Source organism: Trachurus japonicus, chromosome 16 (genome assembly GCF_045865225.1).
Source record: "Trachurus japonicus isolate A0001 chromosome 16, Traja_1.0".
NCBI lineage: Eukaryota > Metazoa > Chordata > Actinopteri > Carangiformes > Carangidae > Trachurus > Trachurus japonicus.
Window position 1 is genome coordinate 7,871,932 of NC_140922.1, and position 23,133 is coordinate 7,895,064.

The 23,133-nt window shown below is 42.1% G+C and overlaps 1 protein-coding gene across 1 annotated transcript in view; it reads right to left on the reverse strand.

Annotated features, from left to right (window-relative positions):
* pear1 (platelet endothelial aggregation receptor 1) overlaps positions 1-23,133 on the reverse strand; it is a 55,224-nt gene that overhangs the window by 23,856 nt on the left and 8,235 nt on the right. The window contains exons 2-4 of the mRNA XM_085801053.1: positions 2,841-2,951; positions 1,527-1,628; positions 1,329-1,429 (exon numbers count right to left, since the gene is read on the reverse strand). Coding sequence (XP_085657179.1) covers positions 1,329-1,429; positions 1,527-1,628; positions 2,841-2,947 — 310 coding nt within the window. The 5' untranslated portion in view covers positions 2,948-2,951. The remainder of the gene's footprint in view (positions 1-1,328; positions 1,430-1,526; positions 1,629-2,840; positions 2,952-23,133) is intronic.

The window sequence follows — 23,133 nt, forward strand, 5'->3', positions numbered from 1 at the left end:
ATGAATTTACCTCTAAAACAACTCTGTCTCGTAACGTTCCGTTATTATCTCATAGCGTGGTGAATGTGCAGGTCACAACTTGGATTGTGTATTTGATGAGTTTGATGAGGGAAACCAAGAAATCCCATTAGCCTCCGTAGTGTAGCTCTGAGCAGCTTGCGGCTCTGCTCCACCATTCTAAAAATAGCTTGCACCGACAATTAAAGGTAACGAACCTACTTCAAAGACTATAGGCATTTTGGCAATGGGCCAATTTGCCAAAATGTTGAACTATCCCTTTAAATGAAAATTAAGAATCAGTGCAAACTAAACCAAAACTGAATAAATCTTGTTTTGGACAACTTGATAATTATGTGAATTAATTCATATGATTTTAGTGAACGCATCCCATTCCTGGAGTTAAGGTTGAGATAACTCCAGTTATCTGAGTATTTATGAATACAAACACTAATAATGACTTATATACATTTTGTTGTTCCAGGCAGCAGTGGGTCCGCCACTAACAGCTGCTTTGCTGGTGGAAAAAAAGACATTGAAATCCTTGAACCGTAATGAAAATATTAAAACTACCAAGATGGGAGCATCGGAGATGTTTTCAAGACTGCAACACAGTTTAAAGCTGAAAATTCCAGCGAGTGTTGCCAGAACATACTGTGCATTTTCAGCATGAGAAGCCCAAGTGGGAATTAAACCCATAATTTTGGTAATTCCAGTGTCATATGCTCCTCATTGACGAAGCACATTGGGTGGAAAAAAAGAAAAAAAATACAACCCCAAAAACAAAAAAAACAGCTTTCTTTGAGAAATGAGAATGAACGACTCTGTGCACTAAATGTAACACTGTTTCACTTCTGAATCAGTGTTAGCAGCGGTTGTAGCATTGAACGCTTGCGTGTTGGTTTTGTGAACATGCACCTGTGGCTACACTGGACGGGGCCAAATCACATCTTCATTAACAGTTACACTGATTTTCCAAATAGTAAATAAAACCAGATTAGTGTCATCAATGGGAAGTAATCCGATTAACACAGTGTAAACATCCTTATTGAGATGTGTTTGCTTGAGCTGTGAAGTAATTACAGTGTGAGTCAATATATTTTAATGCTTATTAACTAATTTATTTACAAAAGACCATAAAGATAAAGACTATTGCACAGTAGTGCAGCAGGTATGAAGCTGATCTGCAGCCCAAGGCTTTTAAATTAAGGATAGAATAGGTCAATAAATAAGTAAGTGGTAAAGTGCACATGTGACATTTTATGTCAGTAACAAAAAAGGAAGCAATTACTGATGAAAACTGTCAGATGGTTTGACGGTTAGTTACTTACGGACACACTTGTCTCTGCTCTCGTAGTAGCCTGGACAGCACTGGTACCTCTTGCGATAGTCTGTTTTCACCGCCTGCCTGTAGGCCGTCTTGTAGGTGATCCTGAAAGAATAACACAGTCAAGCAGGAAGCTCCGACCCTCCACAGACAGGAACAGGAAGTCAGACCGACAGGAAGTGAGTCATCACACTGATGCTACCTGTGGCGTATGCATCTGTAGAAGGTCCGAGGGTCCGCACAGGGCTCCTCCGTCACATGGTCATAGGGATGGAAGTAGGACTCTTTGACTGAGGTGGTGAAGCTGACCAGGAGACGAGAGATAAACATCCAGTCACAAGAGGAAGAGAAGGAGTCCTGCTCTGATTCCAATAACGTCTCACTTTTCTTATTTATTGTCTAGCCACGCTGGTCCAGACTTGGATGTTTTGTAGATGTCATGGTCTCCATCTATCCACCTCCAGCAGGTCAAAGTTTTCACTTTGAAAATACATCAGCGATTCAGCGTGGATGTTTTTGGAGGATGACTCTGTGTTGTTTTAGCTTCAAATGAGCCTTTCATATGTACACAGTAAACAGATTGGCCTGCTGTGTTTCTACAGTAGCCCTGAGTGGACAAACCAAACACTGATGCTAGAGACGGACTTTCACATTTTCATGTTATCTGCAGGCAGCAGTAGGTTTACCAATGTGTTTAGAAACTGAGGGCAGGGATGAACCTGTTTACAGACTACATCCAGCCTCACTGTAGAATTAGAACGAGACTTTCATATACAAGGACTTTGTTTTGGTAATAAATCCAAAACAGTGAACAAGAACAAAGAAGGAAGAATAACAAGAATATGAACAAAGACAAAAAAAAATGGTACTTAGAACATGTAGATACATTGAATATAATAATGCAACAACAGAATTTGAATTAACTATAAATTGTGCTGAACAGAACAGAAATACAAATACAACTTTCTATATGATTATCTCAATATAACTATATATCTATATCGATGTATACATACTGTAACATATGAGAGAGAAAGATGCCACAGGATCCTACACACTGGTCTTTTTTTTTTACATCATAAAAATGTAACACAGCTCAGCTGTCTTGGACGTGAAGTGATGTGTCCTTGAACTTTGTTGATTAGGTGACAGCTAATGTTACTAAGGGCGTATTCACACCAGGAAAGTCCGATAGTTCACTTGCTTTGGTGTGGATGATTTCTATGCTGAAAACCAGTCTATCTGGTCAAACAACAACAATACATGTAGATGTTGTATTTTGTACTGAGGCATTTTTGTGTAAGAAAAAGTTTCCACTCTCCTATGACCAAGTATATAAAGCAGTGGTGCTGTTTTTTTCCATAAACATTTACTTGACCATTACTGTGACAGATGAGCGCCCTGACCGGCTGCTGACCCTCTTGAATGCTGCTAAAAGCGCCGTGTTTAAAAATGTGTTTAATTTCATACCACAGCAGCAACATGTATTTGTTTATCATAGATAAACTGGCCTCACCTCTCCCACAGGCTGCACACATTGGGGTCTCTGGGGCTCAGGGAGCAGCTCAGACCAATCAGGAAGCCAAAAATCAGCAGGAGGGCGGAGCTCGGCGTTACTGGCATGGTCCTGAGGGTGAAGAAAGGACAGGCACTTATAGAGGGATGCAAAACCCCAAACATATCAGAAAGACAGCAACAGGACCTCAGAATGTGTAGCTATTGCAAAGAGAGAAACACAATACAAGGATTGTACAGTTCAGTGCAGCCTGAGTTTTAACACTGTGGTCATTTGTATGGTTGTTTCATTAGACTGCATTAGGCTGGAAATTATAAGCCTCGTATCCACCTCCTCCTAAACACTCACATTTACATTTAAAAAAAACTAAACTCCAGGCAAACGTAATATTTATTTTTTTAATATTTTGAACTGACTGACAAATCACAGCAGCCTTGAAACCCAGCAATAACTCTGCAGCACTTTGTGAGGGAAACGCTCAGTGGAAAATGTTGCACACACGCATGGAAAGAGGGAAAAAAAAAACAGTTTTATTTCCACTCGACAAGAGATTTGCATTCATTGTTTGTTTTTCATTTACTATAATTAATGTTTCACAGTGTGGCGGGTAGAAAGATTCATTGAAAACTGGTTCTCTGTACCTATAAATTGCGGTTAAGGTTCAGCCTCTGACTGTAAAAGAGTTCATTAAACGCTCAGCAGAGGTGAGGCAGAGAGCCAGGCCTGAAGCTTAACACTGTCAGCTCCCCGCGGAGCTCCACACCGTCGCTACAGACTACATAAAACACTGCAGGCATCAGGAGAAAACCTGACAGGACCAGGACGGATGGAGTAGAGTAAGAGCATAAGAGAGAAATAAAAAGAGAGGGAGGGAGGAGGGTGGTCACAGTCAAGAAATGTGAATCCCAACTTCATCCTGACCCCTATCAATCAGTGGAGCAGTGCAGCCTTCACGCTCGTCTGCTGTCCCCATCCACACTCCAGCAGCATCTGGATCCTATCAGTGCAGCGGCCCTAGAGAGTGTCTCGGCACGGGGACCCTGTTAGGCTCTCAGGGAGCAAAAGGAAGGCATTTTTTTTTACCCCCTCCTCCATTCCCCCTTAAAAATATCCCATGGAAATGAACAGAAGTTCAGCAGAGCAGTGTCGTGAGCCTTCTGGTAAAAGCATCGTGGGAATGAAACGACATTTTCTACAAAACATGGGACGCCGTGTTGACATAGGATCGGTCAAGCCCGTTCCCCGCTGTTTTCTCAACAAGTCCCCCCTGACAGAGTTACTGCACCGCAGCTTCTCATGTCTTGTGCATGTGGCCTTGGGGAGATTTGTGATACGCTGGGACAGTGACACTGCAGCCATGGATCCAGATTATCTCCTATTTGGTCGAGTGACTCATGTAAAAAAAAAGGAAAACAGCTCGGATCTCAACAAAGGTCCCTGTAACCTTTGAAGTCTTTCTCAGATCTTTACTCCACTGTTTCATGAAATTTCAGACTGTGTATTTTTAGGTTTGTTTGGCTGCTGTCACTTGGCGAAGAGATCTCATGGGAAAAGTTCAACTTTACCAAAATCTTCCCATGAGCGCAGGTTTATGATTTTGGTCAGGGGTACGAAAGATCAACTTCAAATTAAATCAATGGTCTGAAGCCACAGTGGTGCGTTCACAGCGTCAAGAAGATGATGTAGAAGGAAATGTTCACATTTACATTCTCAGTTTGTGAGCACAGCAGAGAATGAATCTGATCATAAAGCAAACTGTATAAAGGACAAAATAAAAGGTGGGTGATCAGGGGAAGTCACTACAACTCATCCTGAAGGGGACATGAGAAATCCACCCTCAGGACACTAGGATGGCCAGAAATGTAGTTTATAGCTTATATTTCCTCTCCTATAACTTGAACTCTGAATTAATTTAAGATTTTAGTCAAGGTTAAGTTGAGAAAAACAAAAAAAAAGGTATGATTTGTAAGTCTGACCCTGGTTTTCATCCATGGTTTCCCCTCATCCCTCTGCTGTCAAGCTGTATCCTGTTTCAGGCCCTGACTCCTTCATGTCATCCGTTTGTGGTGGAACAACTTTTATTTCACTTTTACCACCTGTATTTGAACTTTAATAAACTGTGGTCATATTAGGGAAAGTGGGGACATTTTTTATTTTAAGACGAGGAAAAGATTTGTGTTCAAAAAAATAAAACGACTCTGGTGAGTTGTCACATGAAATGGTTGGTTAGAGTTGGGCTGACAGGCCTTTGGAAGGACTTTGGGTTTTACTCCACCTAAAGAGAGATAAGCTCAAAACTGAATCAGTGAAAACAAAAACTATAATTTGTGAATCAGAGCCTGGTTTCTGGCAGAATCCATTGAGCCATTTCCACTGGTAAACTACTTCAAGTCATCTCTTTGTGGTGGAGAAACATACTTCTCTCACTCTACAGGCACATATTTGCATTTGAAGTCAATGTGCTCGGGAACTTTTTGGGAAATTTCCTGAGATGAGGAGAAGATTTGCCTGTGGCTTGGTGAATAATGCATCGCTCCTTCTGCATCACTGCCAAGGTCAGCAGTTCAAGTCAGTGCAGCTACAGTTTTCTTTTTGGTTGCTTTGTTGGAGACTGCACTTCAGAATGAACATTATTTGGTGTGTTTTTAGAAGCTGTCCACCATAAACACCTCCACAATCAATCAGACTCTCATTTAACAGATTTACGTCCACGTTAACTCTGTCCGGTGGCTGGTTATCACCGCTGGAGATTTGGCACGGTGAAGACTGCAGCATAAATCAGCATAAGTGCTCGGATCTTCTGCTTCTGATAAAGCGCCTCTCGCTGCTCTCCTACCCGGCATCGGGAGTTAATTCACTCGCTGGCACAAACACCAGCGCCTGAGAAATCCATGCCACAAAAACAAGAGTTTTATGAGAACAGACATATGGCTTTTATTACGAGGAGTCACCAGCTTCACCAGCCACTTCATTGGACTGGGGGTAAATATTTTTCATTACGTTCATTTCTTTTTAATTGTGTTTCATTAGAGAAAGGCTTCAGACCACATAGGAATTCTTAAATGCTGAGAAACGGAGCTTAATGAGTGCAGACGGAGTTGTTTTGAAGTCGAGCTCAGCTGCTGTTTGCGTCGCATGGGGGGGTGGTGGTGGTGGTGGTGGTGGTGGTGGTGGGTTAGGTGGAGCTTCTGGAGCTCCAGGTGGTAACATCATCATTGTTGAACTGGACTCTCCAAGGAGGCAACTCTGCTTTTAAGTGCAGGTCGCTTCGACTGGAGCTTCACATGAAACTCCACCTCAACTGTTGACTGATTCTTCCCCTCCTCCTCCCCCTCCTCCTCTCCTCCTCTTCTTCTTCCTTCTCCACCTCGTTTAATAACCCTCCGCTCCGTTACCTCCAGCCCTGAGCTATCATCTTCCCCTCTGAGCTTTTTCCAGCTCTGCAGCTCTGAACCTTTTTTTTTTTTTTTTTCTCGCAAGTCTCACAAAGCAGCACGATGCATCTCAGCAGCTCCTCCACTCCAGGTTTGATGTGTTTAGTGAGCAGCTAACTGGCAGTAATGTATGCAACACTCCCACTCTTCACATCCGCTGGTCACAGAAGGTACAGTCTGGACCCAGATCAGTAAAAGAAACCACAATAGTAGAGGTCGCTCCAACATATTTTTGGTTGTGTTTGTAATGAAAAAAACAGACAATCTCATCCAGCTCAGTGAAACTTTCATGTGGCTCCATAAACCAATAGAAAATAGGCAAAATGCCACACACACACACACACACACACACACACACACACACACACACACACACATGGAGACTTTTGTGCCAGTGCATGAACTCATATTCACACATTTAATATCCATATGCATACACAGTCTACGCTGTAACTCTTTCATGGACTGATGGTGTGTTCATGTTCTGGAGACATTACACACACACATCAAATGAGTCTTATACACTGAAAGAAGTTCAGAGAGAAACTATTTTTAGCATCTGAGGACATTTTGCTAATTCACTGGGCTTCTATTGACTCATACTGTCGAGGCCCGGAGCAGCAGCCCACGCATACACGCATCGCACTGAGGAATGCTGGGAGCTGTTTAAGAGCCCCGCAATGCTCTTTCCAGAACCGCACAGGGGCTTCAGCGAAAACAAAGCCCAAATGGAAACAGATGCACTGGTTTTATATTAATCTCGCCAGACATTCGTACCCATGTTATTACCATATTCCGTTTCAATCACGGGCCCTTCAGGACGTTTAAGTGCTGACAACTAAAAAATTATTTTCATTCAATTTCATGCAAGAGAGCCATTATCCTGACAGATGAGCAATCCCACCGGACTGCTGTGTTTGTGCTGGTTAAACAGGACAGGACAGAAGCTGCGTCCGTCGTTCTCTGTCATCGTGAGCGTGAAGCAACAACAACCTGTTATCTGCCTGGAGCTGATTGATGAACACATCATATCTCCACTGTTTAAAAGAAAACAAAGTGTAAAACAGCATGTCATGTCATGGTGTTTATTGCAGGGTTTAGAGCTCTTGGCCGCTGCACTGACTTACAGTCGTCTTGTCATCACGCTGAGGTTGTGTTGTCTTATGCTTTGCCACTGCTAAAATTGTCATTTCATCAAAATCAAAACTTGAACCTCTGTGGCTAACCACACATCACATCCCTTTTACTCTTTACTATTTATTTGTCTGGGTTTGCATTTATCTTTTCTTTTTTCTTTTTAAATGCAATGCTCATTCTCTTAATGTCGGGAGTGTCAAAGTTAACAAGATAAAAGAGCATTCATGCAAATTCCTGCCACTATTTATGTGGCACACGATATGATACGCATGTTCTGTTTGGCTTTGGCCTAACCTTATTTTTGAGTGAATGTTTAATAAGCTCCCATTTGCATAAAGCAACCATTTACTTTGACTTGCATTCTGTCTGAATGGTGCAGTACAATGTATGTAACCCTGCCTTTCTGGCTTCAGCTTCACTTTGACATTAAAGATGAGAATCATGTCAATCACTGAGAAAAGATTCAGCTTAAAAGCTACGAAAATAACGAAATGGAAACATGAACAGCTTCTTCTTACTGGAGCTTTGATTGAGTCTGACAACTTCAGTGCTTTTCATTCAGCCACACGCACACAACAATAGCAGGAAGTGACTATACAAAGTGCTGGGCTGATCATCAAGGGCCATGTGAGGTTCTGTGTTTCGCTCCAGGACACTTTAACATGTGGACGGAGCAGATGGGGATTTATAAAAACATAGCAAAATAGATTAAACTTAGACTTTAATGTGACTTTGCTTTGATTTCTATCCTCTTGCTGAATTAAAACTAATAACAGGTTATACGGAAAAGGTCCTCTTTTCATTTCAGTGACATTTTAAGCAAAACACATGGCGCTGATCAAACTGTTTGCCTCTCTGTTTCCTCTCCGGCTAACCTCAGAGCTCTACCTCAGTTTTTTCAGTGTAGCTGCAGCTGCTAATTGAGGTAGAAAATATTAGTCACTCTTAAAAGGAAAGTCACAGGAGGAAAGGCAAATAAAATGGATGGACTCGCATGAGCTGGAGTGGTAGGACTCGGAGAGACAGCTAGAGAGACAAGTCGCGGTTGAGAAACAACTTCGGCATTAACAAGACAACAAGAATTAATCTCCATCCTCCAGACTCTGCAGACACAGACCACAGCATAAATAACAGAAGAATTTAAAATGCCTTTACTCTGTGCACCACCAAAGAGCAGCAGCTTGGTGAGATACTGCAGGTTTTCTTGAGTTACAACAGCAGATCCTGCAGGTGCAAAACATTCTTGAGTGGCACAGTTGTGCGAATCTTCAGTATATTTATGGTTTCTTTCATGCTATCGTGGTAATAAGTAACTCTAACAGCACCAGATCCTCCATACAGTTTAATGTCAGATGTTAAAAAGGTTCATCATGAGGTCAGTCGCTCATAAAACTGGGTAAGTTAACAGAAGAAAGAGGAAGGTTTGTTTTCTGTTAAGGTTTAATAGAAAACAAAACTGTAACTGGATACTCTTGAATAATAATTATAATAAAAAATTAAAGCCGCAAGCGGCGATGGCGGGCCCTCGCTCACCCATGCCACCGCGGGGCCTGAGGCACACCGGGGCTGTGGCGCGAAGGTGAATGGGAGAAAAAACCTGAAAGGAGGCAAAAAATTCAATTTTTCGTTCATCCACCAGGGGGCAGTCACCGCATGTGGTGTGGTGCGTTCAGGGGCGGCCCCTCATCACTCATGTGAAGTTTGGAGTGAATCGGACAAAGCATGAAGGAGTTATGAGCAGTTAAAGGTTCGTCCACCAGGGGGCAGTAATGGGATGCATGCAGGTGTGTTCAGGGTCAGTCCCTCATCACACATGTGAAGTTTCGTGGAAATCGGACAATGTTGATGCAAAAAATGGCACTTCCTGTTTCCACTAGGGGGCGACATGAGCGACACCCCTATCAGATGGAAGAGGTCTCCACCCTGGACCTGTGTATAAATTTTCATGATGATACGTGTTCATTAAAGCCATCAAAAAGCCAAACGTATTTTCATGGCGAGGAATTGATGGTAGCCACGCCCCCACAGGGACGCCATTACTCGTAGCTTCACAGTCTTCATAATGTAGCTTCACCAACTGGTTCTGCATGTTTTAGAAGTGGAATGAAGTTGATGGGGTCAACTATGTATTTTAAATGAATTTTAGTTCACTTCCTGTTACCACCGGGGGGGCGCTATGAGTTACGTGGGAAGTTAATATATCGGGACGTTCAGGGCGGAGCCATCATCATGTCCAGCAAGTTTGAAGTAGATTGGATGAAGTATGTGGGCGTGAGAGCCACTCGTATGGACATGGCGAGCACGCCAAAGTTAATTGAGCGCTGGCAGCCACGCCCTTTGACCTACGGACTCACGGAGCACAACTTAAGCTCAGCTAGGTCTGACGATGTTGCGTACCTAATTTCAACTTGATCGGGCGAATGCTGTGGGAGGAGTTAAGTTTAGGCGGGAAAAATCTAAACCAAAATGGCCGACTTCCTGTTGAGTTGAGGTCATGAGGTCAAGAGGCTTTTTTGCATATCTGGGTATAATACATATGTGTATCGAATTTGATCAACATCGGACAAAGTCACTCAAATTCCCTATGGGGATTTTGAAAGTTTGTAGGGGGCGCTATTTTGCCATTTCGCGTCGACCATGTGCAACCACCCAAAAATATCGAATTTCGGATCCGGCCGGAGGGACATGCAAAAGTAGACAACTTTTCCAGTTTGGGAAAGGGGCGAAATTGGGGATTTAAGAATCGTGGGAATAATAATAATAAACAGCGCGATTTCAATAGGGCTTTCGCTGGGCGACTTGCAGTCGCCGCTCGGGCCCTAATAAAAGACACAGTCCCTTTTGAAAAATATTCTAAGATCACTTCTGGGAATAGTTTGAAAAGAAATCAGGAAACTTGGAAGGCCATTTAAATAAAGACAGGTGCTCTTTATGAAATGAATACAGACATGGGACCAATTTCCTGAACTTTGTCAATACAATGCAAATAAACAAAATAAAAAGGCAGTGAGCAGTACTTACATTTCTGAGTCTTTATACTCCCTCAATTACTCATTACAGTTTTAATAAGGTAATTAGAAGAGAGTTTCAAAATAAGAGTTGCCTGCCCAACCCATCATCTTGCAGCTGAAGTGAACTAAGCTGATTTGATTTACTTAACCAGTGGTTCCCAGAGGGAGGGGTAAAAAGTGGTTAACTCTATTATAATGCCATTAAAACAATGAGGGAGCAGAACTGAAGAATCATCGCTGATGTATCAGCCTTTATTCCCCAGTGCTTTGCCCACCCACTGTGAACTCTTCACAAACTGAACCCAGCTCAGACAAACTCTCACCAACAGGAGCCTGTGGCCTTTCAGTGGGCCCTTTACGTTCAAATATGGGAAACCATTCTGCAAAATTGTGAACAACACAACAATACAAACTGGAAAAACAAACTCCAGAAACAGACAAAAGAAAGAGACCAAAGGACAAAAAGAAAAACTCAAGTCAAATGTTTCCTGGCAACAACACGGTCACAGTGCACATGATTAAAGCGCCGCCGTGCACCATTACACTTAAAAATGGTCCCATAAAGCTGCGGTGTGTATCGCAGCCTTAAGGAGGTTTAAATGATCGCTCTCTGATTGTGATCAACTTGAGTATCAGAAAATACCCTCCCCTGGAGATTATACAGCCCAACGTTTGCGTCTCATACAATCACTGGAATAACACGTCTATAAAACTGCTCAAGGGCAGAAATTGACAGTAACTGGAATAAATTAACCAGAATCCTCCGATGTGACACATCAACCGCAGCTACAGACCCCACTCCCCCACCCTCACATTAAACCAGAGTTACTGTAAACTGAGTATAAGACCCATAATCCTTTGCATCTGGGTTCTTGTCTTTACGCAAAAGGACGGCATCGGCTGCTAGACCGCAGTGAGGCTGGCACACACACACACCCAGTTACTGCTGTGCCTTGTGTTGAGTGGGTGGTTGGTTGGTTGGTTGGTGAGGGTGGGGGTTTGGGTGGGGGTGGGGGTGGGGGGGCCGAGACGCTTAACAACACACTGGGGAAAACCATTACACGCCGCACCCAGATATGTAACATGAGAGCGAACGGTAAACTGGAGGAAAACACGCCCACAGACTTGACGCAGTTCATTAATTTGGCCACATTGTCAGAACCGTCATGGACGCCAACGGCAACATGTTCCACTGTGTTTACAGTAAAGACATCATATACAGTAAAAGGTGGTACTCGCTGCCACAGAGCTGAACCCCCACACTGAAAAAAAAAAAAGCTTTTCAGTGGGAAAAAAAAAGTCTTGGCAGCTCAAATGCAGTTGAGGCTTCTCGGGGGAGTTGCGTGACAAAAGGATGATCTAGTGAGCGAGGAGGGGGGAGGACGGAGGGGAGGAGGGGGAGGCCTCAAACAGATCTCAGAAACCTGAATTTTTTTTTTGCTGAGTGAGTTTCTGCAGCATTTGCTATCTTGAAGATTCATGAAAGCAAGATGAGAGTTCTTGAACCTTTGACCCTTTAAACCCCGCACACCTCTGCACTCTGAAAAAAACTCTTTTATTTCTTTAGTCTGGTTTCTCATGCATTGTCTCAACCTGACCCCGTCCTCCGCAACCGTATCTTATAATCATGTCAGCAGATCTGCGGCACTATTTTTGCGAGACTTTTCCAGTAATAACATGGGAATAAATAATTTGGATCCCCCTCAACACAAAAGACTTCAGGCTCCTAAATACAACGACAGATGCCCGGCGCAGCCTGCCAAGCTGTCCGTGGTTCGAGTCGTTTTAAAGCTGCGTTAATTAGGGGAACTGCAATGGAAAAAGGAACAAAATCACCTCATGTCAACTCCTTGTCCTCTTTACAACAACATGAAGCCAGCTCTCATTTGGCAGCTTAAAACATTGTGGTCTGGGATATTTAATTCAACTGAGAAAAACAGGATATAGTACGTGTCCCCCAGTCCTGGTCCCCAGCTACATGCAGTCAAACTAAGAATAAAACTGTGTGCAGAGTGGAGATGAATCAGGTGACAGTTCGGTCTTCTCTTCACTTCACTTCATTTTAATGTCTCATCAAGGAGACAATAAATGTGTCCAAATGAAGCTGCACTGATTGTTTCCTTGTTTTAACATTAAAATAAATCCTCCTCCTTTAAACGCTGGTCAGAATAAACATGCATTAAAAAACATCACATCTTTCTTGTGTTTTACAAAATACTAAGTGATTAGTCAACTGATTGAGGAAATGATTGGCAGAGTAATGAAGATAATCAGTAGTTGAAGTTATAAGTTACATAAAATAACTTTAAAGGGACTACGAGTAGTTTGGGAAAGCAAAGTGTTTTCCCACTACATTTCCCATGAGCCTCCGCACGCACAGCGAAATTCTTGGACCAACGCAAGACGGACGAAAACGAAAACACCAAGAATGTTTTCATTAATCAAGAATGAAAGTTGGAGGTTCGAAGACGATCAGATACTGCCGTAGTTCTGACCATATACAATGCCAACTAGCAATCCGGCGGCTATTATTCTCATGACCCGCCGGGCAGCATCCGGTAAACCGAAACACGAAAGTTCTGGGCAAGTCGACCATAATAATATCAAAATAACTATAAAGACAAAATGATACATTTATCGAAAATGGACCCATTAACAAGTGGGTAACGTAGATTCATCCACATTAATATGAGACTCTTTTATAACCAGAAGCTCCTCGGGGTCTCTTTAATTGTCTGAACTTAATAGCAGAAGCCAATTTAAGGTATTTGACAGGATGCAGTGTACCATGACCACACCTCTTCCTGATGTGGTGCAGAGCTCGCTGAGTGTGTGTGTGTGTGTGTGTGTGTGTGTGTGTTTATGTTGGAGTGTCTTCATGAGTGATGTCAGGCAGTACTGGAGCTCATGTCACAGCTTCTGTCCCCATGGTGATGGAGACCAGAGCCCATGGTTAAGTGATAAGGTTACCATGGTGACGCTGTTGTTTTGGACCACATGAGGACATCAACATGAGCTCAACTCAGAAATGGAGTTAGGCGACTCCTGTATCTGCCACCAGCAGGAACTGCCACCAAACTGATAGAAGCTGAACTGGACACGTTCACACGAGCTGGTTCAGCTTCACAAAGTCAGAGTGACACAAGAAAGAAAGACTGTTTTGTGTTAACACCTGCTATGAGTCACCTCAAGTGGGACATGGGCCAATCAGAGAGCTGTGTGGAGGGGTAGCGTTGTGTTTTGAGATGAATCCAAGCTCTGATTTGCCATCTCTCCACATGAAACCCTGTGAACGTCCAGTAACATCCAGTATTACAGATGTACTGTAGAAAGAATGATTTTTATCATGTGGCAACATTTAGTCATAAACAACTGGGTTTGTGATTGCGGAAAATTGGTTAAATTGAAAACTGTGAACGAATGGAAATGTCTGATTTCGTTGACCCCTCCCTCTGCAGTCTGTCCCCTCACTTCACTGGTGTCTTTGCTGCTGATGGACAAAGAACTAGAGATGTTCTGATCCCATTGATCTGATGCCATCTGATACCAATTCTTTTAAAATACTTATAAATATATAAAAAAAACCTTTGAAAAACAAATGCAGAGAATGAATGCCATGAATCATGTTTTTATTATCTCGATATGAAGTCATCAGGACTGAAAAAGAACCTGAATAAATAAATTCAGGAAAAAAGAACAACTTCTTTAAATAGCTGTTAAAGTGCAGCTACTGTGTATAAGAATAAAGTATCCTTTATTCTGTATCCTTCACCGTAAAAGTGTAAAATTGTGCAAAAGCGACTTCAAAATTATATAATGCAATAAAATTGCAGGGTTATATTTTTTGGCAGTATCAGAGGCAGGAATTAAAATCTCTACAAAAGACTTTTGGAGAACTTTATCACTTTATCATAAGCCTACTGTTTTGACAACTTTAAAACAACCCCTGTGGCCCAAAGTGCTATAGGCTACTACAAGTTTAAAACTGAACATGAAATAAAAACAACATATATGAAACTGAACTCAAACTAAAACACAACACAAAATACACGTTCTTTGTGTCATTAGACAACAATTTGCAACCAGCCGCCAGAGGAAACTGAGGCAATGAGGCAACACTGTGATAAGAGTTTCCCCCATCAGCTGATTTCTTGATCCAGTCACCAGCAGGTCATGTGTACAATAATAAAGTCCCCTCGGATCCAGACCAATACACAGAAGTCCTCCACCACTGAGCAGCTACATATACATACCATTGCCTAAACCATCCCATCAGACACACTGAACCATGTTCTGCTGTTGTGATCCATCCAGTCACATTTATAGACAGTATCTCTGTAGTCAACATCTATGACTGCACAGGGAATAGAATTTGTAAAATGTAACAAAAGACAACAAATGTTGTAAATTACAACAAAGACTTCAATTACAACTTGTAATAGAAGTCTTTGGGGACATCGATGAGAAAACAAATAAATAATCTTTGTTTTCTTAACTCATGTTTTCTGTTCTGTTTACTTTTTGCAGATGTGTGTGATCTGATGTGGTTTCCGCTCAAGTCCTCTAGTTGTTATGCTGGGCCGGGCTGCCTGCCAGCTGGAGGCCTGCGCTCTCCCCGCTGTATTACTCTGACACGTTTGAGGCTCGTGCGCTCTCGTACGCAGACCCACAGTGCAAACTGCCGCCTGGTCCTCCACACTCCAGACCGAAACCACAGGCAGGATGACTGTGGCTTCAATGGTCAGAGAAAGCAGAGGGGTCCACGAAAACAAACGTCCACACCAAGATGCTGTCATAAATACACCCGACTCACCTCTGTGGAGCAGAACAAACAGAAAGCACAGTCTCACACACCTTGGACTGAAACCACGTCTGGTCTCTTTAAACAAGTTTTTTTTCTTTTTTTTTTTCCAAACTTGAGTCAGTGAAATGGTGGAAAAACCAAAATGGAGGCCCTGGCTGAGGTTTCAGAGGGACATGACCATACAGTGCTGTAATTATATGTGCTGTAATGCTCTGTGGATCACACTGGTGCACAGACACATAGAGTCCTTGTAAAAAAAAAAAAAACTTAAAAAAAAAAAAAATACACAGCCTTTCCACAAACCGTGACCAGAGCACACAGCTTTGCATTGTAAACGTTCACAGTAAGAACACGGGTGAGAAACCTCTCCGTCCACAACATCAGAGGGCTACAGCTCATAAGAAACACGAGTGGTGTTTAAATTTTCAGGAAATAGATTAGTTTGTCTCCAAATAAAGTGGTTTACATCCTGTAATTTGGTTCAACTGTTGGGCTACAACCTCCACTGCGTGTGTCCCCACAACTCAGCACTTACTTTCTACAACAATGACTGAACTAACGTCCAGATCTAAGACACTCACACCCCAGATGTTAAACAGCACAACTGCTTTTTAAGTGCTAAACATTAGGCTGGGCTGAGGCTGATGGGGATGTCATCGTTTTGCAGATCTTTGGTCTTAAAGTAAAATATTTGAAGAGTGAAGGGATCACAGAAGTCACACATGTCAAACAATTTTATGTGGCCTGCTTAAGAAATTTCATATTTCTATTACTAATAGCCTGCCGAGTGCTGATATAGTGCTCACACTACTCAAACTACTCACACTATGGTCATGACCAAGCAATAGATCCACAAGCCACTGTCTCTTGCTCAGGACCAAACCCCGAACATAAACGAACTTGCAGCCAAGAGAAGATGCCGAGCATCTGGCATGGACAAAATGGCGCAGAAGAGAAAACCAGGCTAAATATATGTTTTTTGTTCTGTTATTTTTTCTACACCCTTTTCTCAAATCAAAATACAGTTTTCACCAGCTTGTTCATAACTGATATATTCTCATTTTCTTTGACCACAGCCAGTGTTAATGAAAATCAAAGTTATTTTTTCATTCATTATATTCTCATTTAATTTAATTTTTATTGAGGAGAAGATTTACAGTATACTGGCTGTTCAAATTCAAATACTTTTAGTCAGTTTAATAAATGTCAGTACTGTTTGGCCTGCGACATATTGTACTGTTTTACATTTTGGCCCCTTGCGTGATTGAGTTTGACTCTAAGTCGTCCCATTAAAAAACTGGACAAACAGTCAAACATCCAACCAACGGAAACCACAGATTTATTTAAGCTGATTCTGGTGCAGCAGGAAGAGTCAGAGGATGGTCAGTATCAGCAGAGATAAATTCATGACTTGTTGTAGTTTTTCAGTCTGGATCAAAGTGCACAGTAAAACAACCAAACATCGGAGCTCTCCCTGAATCACCAGCAATTCCAAAACAAATTTGTGAAAACACATCGACAACACACGGCACAAGAATTTCAAACCTCAGTGTATCATGTTGAAACTATTTGAAAACTCCTCGTTGTAATAATTGTACGTGCAGGATATTTCTAATCACTGTGGTCTGGTGTTTGATTGACCTCGGCACAGCCATTGTTTCAGCATGACTCACAGTGGAGCTGTTGATTCATACTTCAACTTTCTTCTGATGTCTTCCTGAGCTTCAGCGACTCACCTCCGTCCCTCGCTGTCACTCAGGAAACTCCTCATAATCTCGCAATGAGCGCCTCTGTGACTCAACTCATTGTCTTTGAATTTGCATTGTCATTTTCATGGTAACTGTCCTGATTATTGCAGCATGACTGAAATAGTGCTTTACTTCCTGATGACATAATGACCTAATTGTAAAGAAGCTGAAAAATGAAAGAAGGTCCTTTTAGGGCTGCAGCTAAAAATCATTTTCACTAAAACAGAAATCAGATATCAGACAAAATAAATAGACATACATCCTTATACTGAACTTATAATGAACAGATACTAAACATGATGTCATTGCCAAATGTCCTGTTTTCATGGCCAACAGTTCAAATCCACAAAATATGGACTTAACTAAGACAGACAGATCTTTAAGAACCAGAAACAAAGCTTTGCTGGTCTTGTTTCTGTTGTTTCTTTTTTATTTTTTTATTTTTTTATTAAGCAATCAACACGAGTACAGCTCTGTGTTCACTTATTTAAAAAAGAGCACTTTGGATGCTAAATTTACATTTTAACTTTGTTTTTCTGACTGTGACTCCTTAGTAGAAAACTTACTACAAATATTCATTAAGTCTTGTTAGTGATTCACAGCTGAAAAACACATCTAAATTGTATTGCATGAAGTAAAAAGCACACACAATTAAAAAAAAATGGCTGAGTTACAGTCAAGAAAAAAACCTGAGTCCAGTTTCTTTTATAAAGTTCAGAGAGCGCTGCAGCTGCAGGCTGACACTCCCCTGACCACGTGGTCTGCCCTCCAACCTTTCATTTTACCAGTGACCCCTCTGATGTTTTGCTCCTAATTCTCTTCAAACATCAGAGCGTCATCCTCATGCTCGTTTTTCCCACCATGACAGGCTCATTTCTTTTATAATAATCTCATTCTCTCGCCTCAAAAACAAATGTCTGTCCTCGTCTTGCAGGGTCATAAAGTTGTGGGAAACGCAGCTCTGGACGCTTCGTCTTTTAACTGATCTTCCCATGATAAAAAACTATGCAAAGGCCAACACTTGTTCATTCATATTTATTAGCACACAGAGCTTCCTCCTTATATACAGAACAGGCCACAGGGTCAAGAGCGTTTGAAGTCCTCAGAGGAGCGTAAGAAAACAGACACGACCTCCACTCACAACAGTCACAGACTGTTGATGCTGGTGAGCAGGAACGCTCGTCAGTAATTGTATGAACCAGTCAAACAAGCAGCTATTGAATTGGTGAAAGAGCAGTTCAGTCTTTCGCTGACGTGTTTTGTTTCAGACTTGACTGTTAAAGCCGGACTGCTTGTTGCCAAACTAACTAACAGCTACGTCAACATCTGTTTTCATCTGGAGGACACTCGAAAATCATTAGTTTTCACTAATGGAAACTGCAGCTGCACTTCAACCAACCAAACTTTATCCCATCATGTACACAAAACAAATTTAGAAAAAATCCTAATTATATATTATAGCTGCTGCGCAGCGATGGGTCGGGTCCGGGCTACTTTTGGGCAAATTTAGGCAATTCTGAGGAACAAACAGGAGAATAGGAAGACAAGACAGTTGTCCTTATAATGTTCATTTTGCATCAGTTGAGGATTGAACCCACAACCTCGGGAACCTAAGACCAGTGTCTATCGCACTGAGCTAATTGACAAGTGGCATTCAACAGTGGCTTCACAAATTGAGTAAGCCATTCACTGTCGTGTAGGCAGATTTGAAACCACAGTAAAAAGAAAAATCAGTTTTTGAGGTAAAATAATGATATGTATTTGTCAAACATCTACTATCAGTCTAAGATGTTAGGAGCCTTCGCACATGGTCCAGTCCAAGCTATTTGGATTTTTAAATTTAGAGGCTTGCTGTGATGCCACCATTAGGACAATTGTCTTGTGTTTCGTGTTGAGGACAACTGACATTTTGATCTATCATCATCATCATCACCCTTGCTGGGTCTCGAACTCACAACCTCTGACACCAAGAACCAGCTCCTAACTCGCTGAGCTAATTGGCTGGTAGTGAGACCTGCTGTGTAGCTTCATTTATCGACTCAGGGGGTCAATGCCCGGGCAGCTGTTGTCAAGGCATATTTCAAAAAGTCAGAAATTCTATTATCTAAACCAGTGGTTCTCAACCTTTTTGAGTCGCGACCCCCAATTTAACATGCACTTCTGTCCGCGACCCCCCCCCCCCCCACCACACACACACACACACACACACACACACACGCCAGTGTGAACGCATGATGGATAAAGCGCAGCGCTGTCCGCGGTGGGGTTTTTTTTTTTGCCTTTTTAGTTCTTGATCCCTGCGCTGAAAAAATCTATTGGCTGCTGTAGTTTTGTCTCCATGGCCAATGTTTCGACCTGGAGGTTTTCATCAGGGCAAAAGAACAAAACAAAGTGACGTAGTTTAAATAGATGCGGGTGGCGAGTTGATGCGGTGTCCACACACCCGGGCTGGTTTATGTGACATGCGAGGACCTGTCGGCGCAGGAGCGAGTGGAGCGTGGATGCAAGCCAGTCTCCTTCAACCATGCACGGAAAAGGGGAATGATAAGAAAAATGTTTCTAATTTATTAAGAAACAATGCCCAGGTCAGCAATGCATGCCAAGAAACATGTCATTCATTTATCCCCTCCAGTCAACACAGCTGGACACACACAACTCAACTGACGTGTAAATGTAAATAAGTGTTTCAATCGCACTTTTACGATACACGTTTATATCGATAACGTCTGGAAAACCACCTCATGAGAGCGTAAAAATGTTTTTGCGATATTTGAGACTTTTTTTCAAAGTTAAGGTGTCTCCATTACCTGTTTTTACCAGAATCTCACGCGCACAGACCAGAACCATACCGCTTGATACAATGAATTTTGGACAAACAATGAAGCGAAAAAAAACAACTAAAACAACTCTCTGTAACGACCTTTACTGTTATAATGTTTAAGTAGCCTAATGATTAAGTTTAAGTTCTGCGATTTCAGACTGTCTGTGAACGCATGGCCCTATGTGGTGATGAGGTGAGGTGAGGGGCAGGAGAGAGAGAGCGGTGTCTGTGTGAAATGAGAAGGGCAGACATGAGACAAGTGGACAGGTTCGTTGTTATTGTTTTGGTGTAGTTACGGCCGACAGTAACTGGTTTTGAGTAATACAATGCATGTTTGAGAGTCGCTCGTCGTCCTTCTAACGTCCGGTCGGACGCTACATTAATTAATTAATTAATTTTGCATATTTATATTTTTCCAAAATGATTTGGCGACCCCCAGAAATCATCTCGCGACCCCAACTGGGGTCGGGACCCCAAGGTTGAGAATGGCTGATCTAAACAAAAATCTGTTAATACATAAATTGCATTTAGACAGCAAAACAGCTTGAGGACATGTGACATTTTGATCTGTCATCATCATCATCACCCTTGCTGGGTCTCAAACTCACAATCTCTGACACCAAGAACCAGCTCCTAACTCGCTGAGCTAATTGGCTGGTAGTGAGACCTGCTGTGTAGCTTCATTTATCCACTCAGGTGAGTCAGTGCCCGGGCAGCTGTTGTGATGAAATGGTCAAAATTTCAGAAATTCAGTCATCTAAACAAAAATCTGATAATCCATAAATTGCATCTTGACAGCATGGAAATGTTGGTGATTTGTTTTTAATGATAAGTGTTTTGCTTCATAAGAGAAAATATGATGTTTATAAATTCTCACATTGGCTGCAGTTGTTCCCATGAGAGCAGAATTCAAAATGTTCTCAAAAATTCAGTTTTTGAGATAAAATTCTGATATTTGCTAAACTTCATCAACCATGACTCCAGAATATTGTCTTTTTTTTCAGGAAGATTGAACATGTATTTATCAAGAATTTGATGGTATATGTTTACAGTAGTGTTTACAGTCAAACGTTTTCATGCACTGTAGGCTCAATTTTTGCTTAATCAAAAATCCGAGAAACAAGTTTTGTGGAGGACGGTTTGGAGATGCTCTGTAGCAAGTTTGGTGTCAATTGAGCAAAAATTGTGGGAGGAGATACATTTTAAAAGTTTTACAGTTATTGAAAAAAAACAGAGTGATGGACTTCATAATTTGTAATAAGTTTAAGTGGACAAAAGTTTCAGCAGTATTGAGGCTACATTGTGGTGAAGTTTCAACACTGTAGCATCTACCGTTGGTTTGGTAGGAATTTTTAAAGTTTTTAAATTTAAACGCTTATTGTGCCCCCCCTAGGAGGGGGGGGGCACATGTCCTTGGAGTTGAGTGAATCTGGCATGGGACTGAACCTTTGTGCAAAGTTTGGTGACTTTTCGCCCATGGGAAGTATGACTTCCTTGGAAGAAGAAAGAAGAAGAAGAAGAAGAAGAAGAATTCCTAGGAATACAATAGTGTCCTGGCAGCTGCGCTGCCCGGACCCTAATAATGATTAAAAAAACATAAATAAGAGGTATGATTTAAATTCAAGACTTTCAACACTGTTCTAAGGTCAAAGCCTGTGCCAGCGGCTCTGAGGATGATGTATTGAGTCAGATCCACTTGATTTATTCTGCTTTTGGTCCCAAACTGATCTGTGAACCTTCAGAGACTCTTCTTGGACCTGGTGTTGAAGTTGACACAGCGACAGCTTGCACTGAATATAGCCTGGGGTTGAAACCTAACTCTTTGTTAAGGGGTTTCTATTTTATTTCTGTTTGCAAATCCACTGAGTCAAAGTGAAGTGTGGACCGTAGAGCCAAACCCTGACAGAGCTTATCGCACAGCAGAGCTCTATTGTTGTCCAAAACTATTAAAAACACATCAGTGAGCCACACCGGTGCACTGACTGACCTGTTTCTTCGTGTAGTTTATGTTTCTAGACACACAACTGCTGCCTCGACTCAACAGAGCGCCTATTGTGTGTTAATCCACAGCTGAAAATAGTCCCTGTTTTCACCCACCTTCTTTCTCACACATTTGCTGGCTTCAGTTCTCTCACCTGATCAGTCATCACAAGACAGAGTCACACTGGAAATATATTTATTGACTGTTTTTTGGTGGAAAGACTCATATGTACAGATTGGGGTGTCATCCTGCACATCTGGATCAACTTCACGTGTGGTGACACATGCAGAAACAATCAGTATCTATTGCAGCTCTGTCAAACCTAACAGCCAATCCCTCACAGGCTGGTTGATGCCTGGTTCATCCGGTCACTTCTTTGACTTGTAGTTTGTTAAGAGGGGAAACAGACTGCAGCCAGTAAAGAGACACGCTGAACCCCTGCAGGCGGCCAAAACTGCCAAGTCATCACAAAAGATCTGTATCGAACACTGGCATAAACACAGATGTGCTCACACAGACCTTGCCTTTTCCGTGCGCCTTGACACTCACACACTCTCGCACGCAGGCACTGCTCGCTGCTTTTCTTTTCTTTTCTTTCCATTACAACCTTTGTTTTGGCTGAAGAGCGTGCAGATTGCTTACTCTTGTGGTCTTGACCCTCATGGTCGGGGAGATGCTGTCCAAACTCTGTTGGAGAGGTGTGAAATCCAACCCCATCTGCTTTGGCAAACACCACCAATGAGCACAGAAGCTGAATGGGCCACAGTGTCTGAAAAAAAACTCAATGCTAAACTTTTACCCAACTGTACAGATGCCGCACAAACAAGAGTTACGTCGTGTTTTTCTTTTCTGCGCTAATAAAGCTCAACTGTACGAAAACACTGGGAGAAATTCAGTGTCGTGGTGATACGCTGGGTAAAATATGGACTTTGTGGGAGTTCGCTGACAACTGACAAGATTATACGGATCCCTCTGAATGTCTGCAGTGCCTGAATAATATCACAGGAAGCATCATCCTTTACTGTGAGACAAGGCTTAAGAAAGGCATATTTCATGCTACGGATAAGGAGTTCCCATGCAACAGCTTTAATGTAAGTCTCAAAGTCGAGGCTGCATGAAACAGAGAGCAGTTTACAGTAACAGACTTTAACCACACTGCATCTGGCTTCGATTAAGACAACACTTCTAATGTGACTGGATGGCAGCTTTGCTTTTTTTTTTACTCTCTCTCTCTCTTTGCAGCTGCTACGATACAACGAGCTGGAAAGTTTTTGTGAGCCGGGTGGCTATGTCTTTTTCTGTTGCTGATGTGTTTTTCTGCCATTTGTCTCTAGGATTAACCTATGGTGCCATTTCC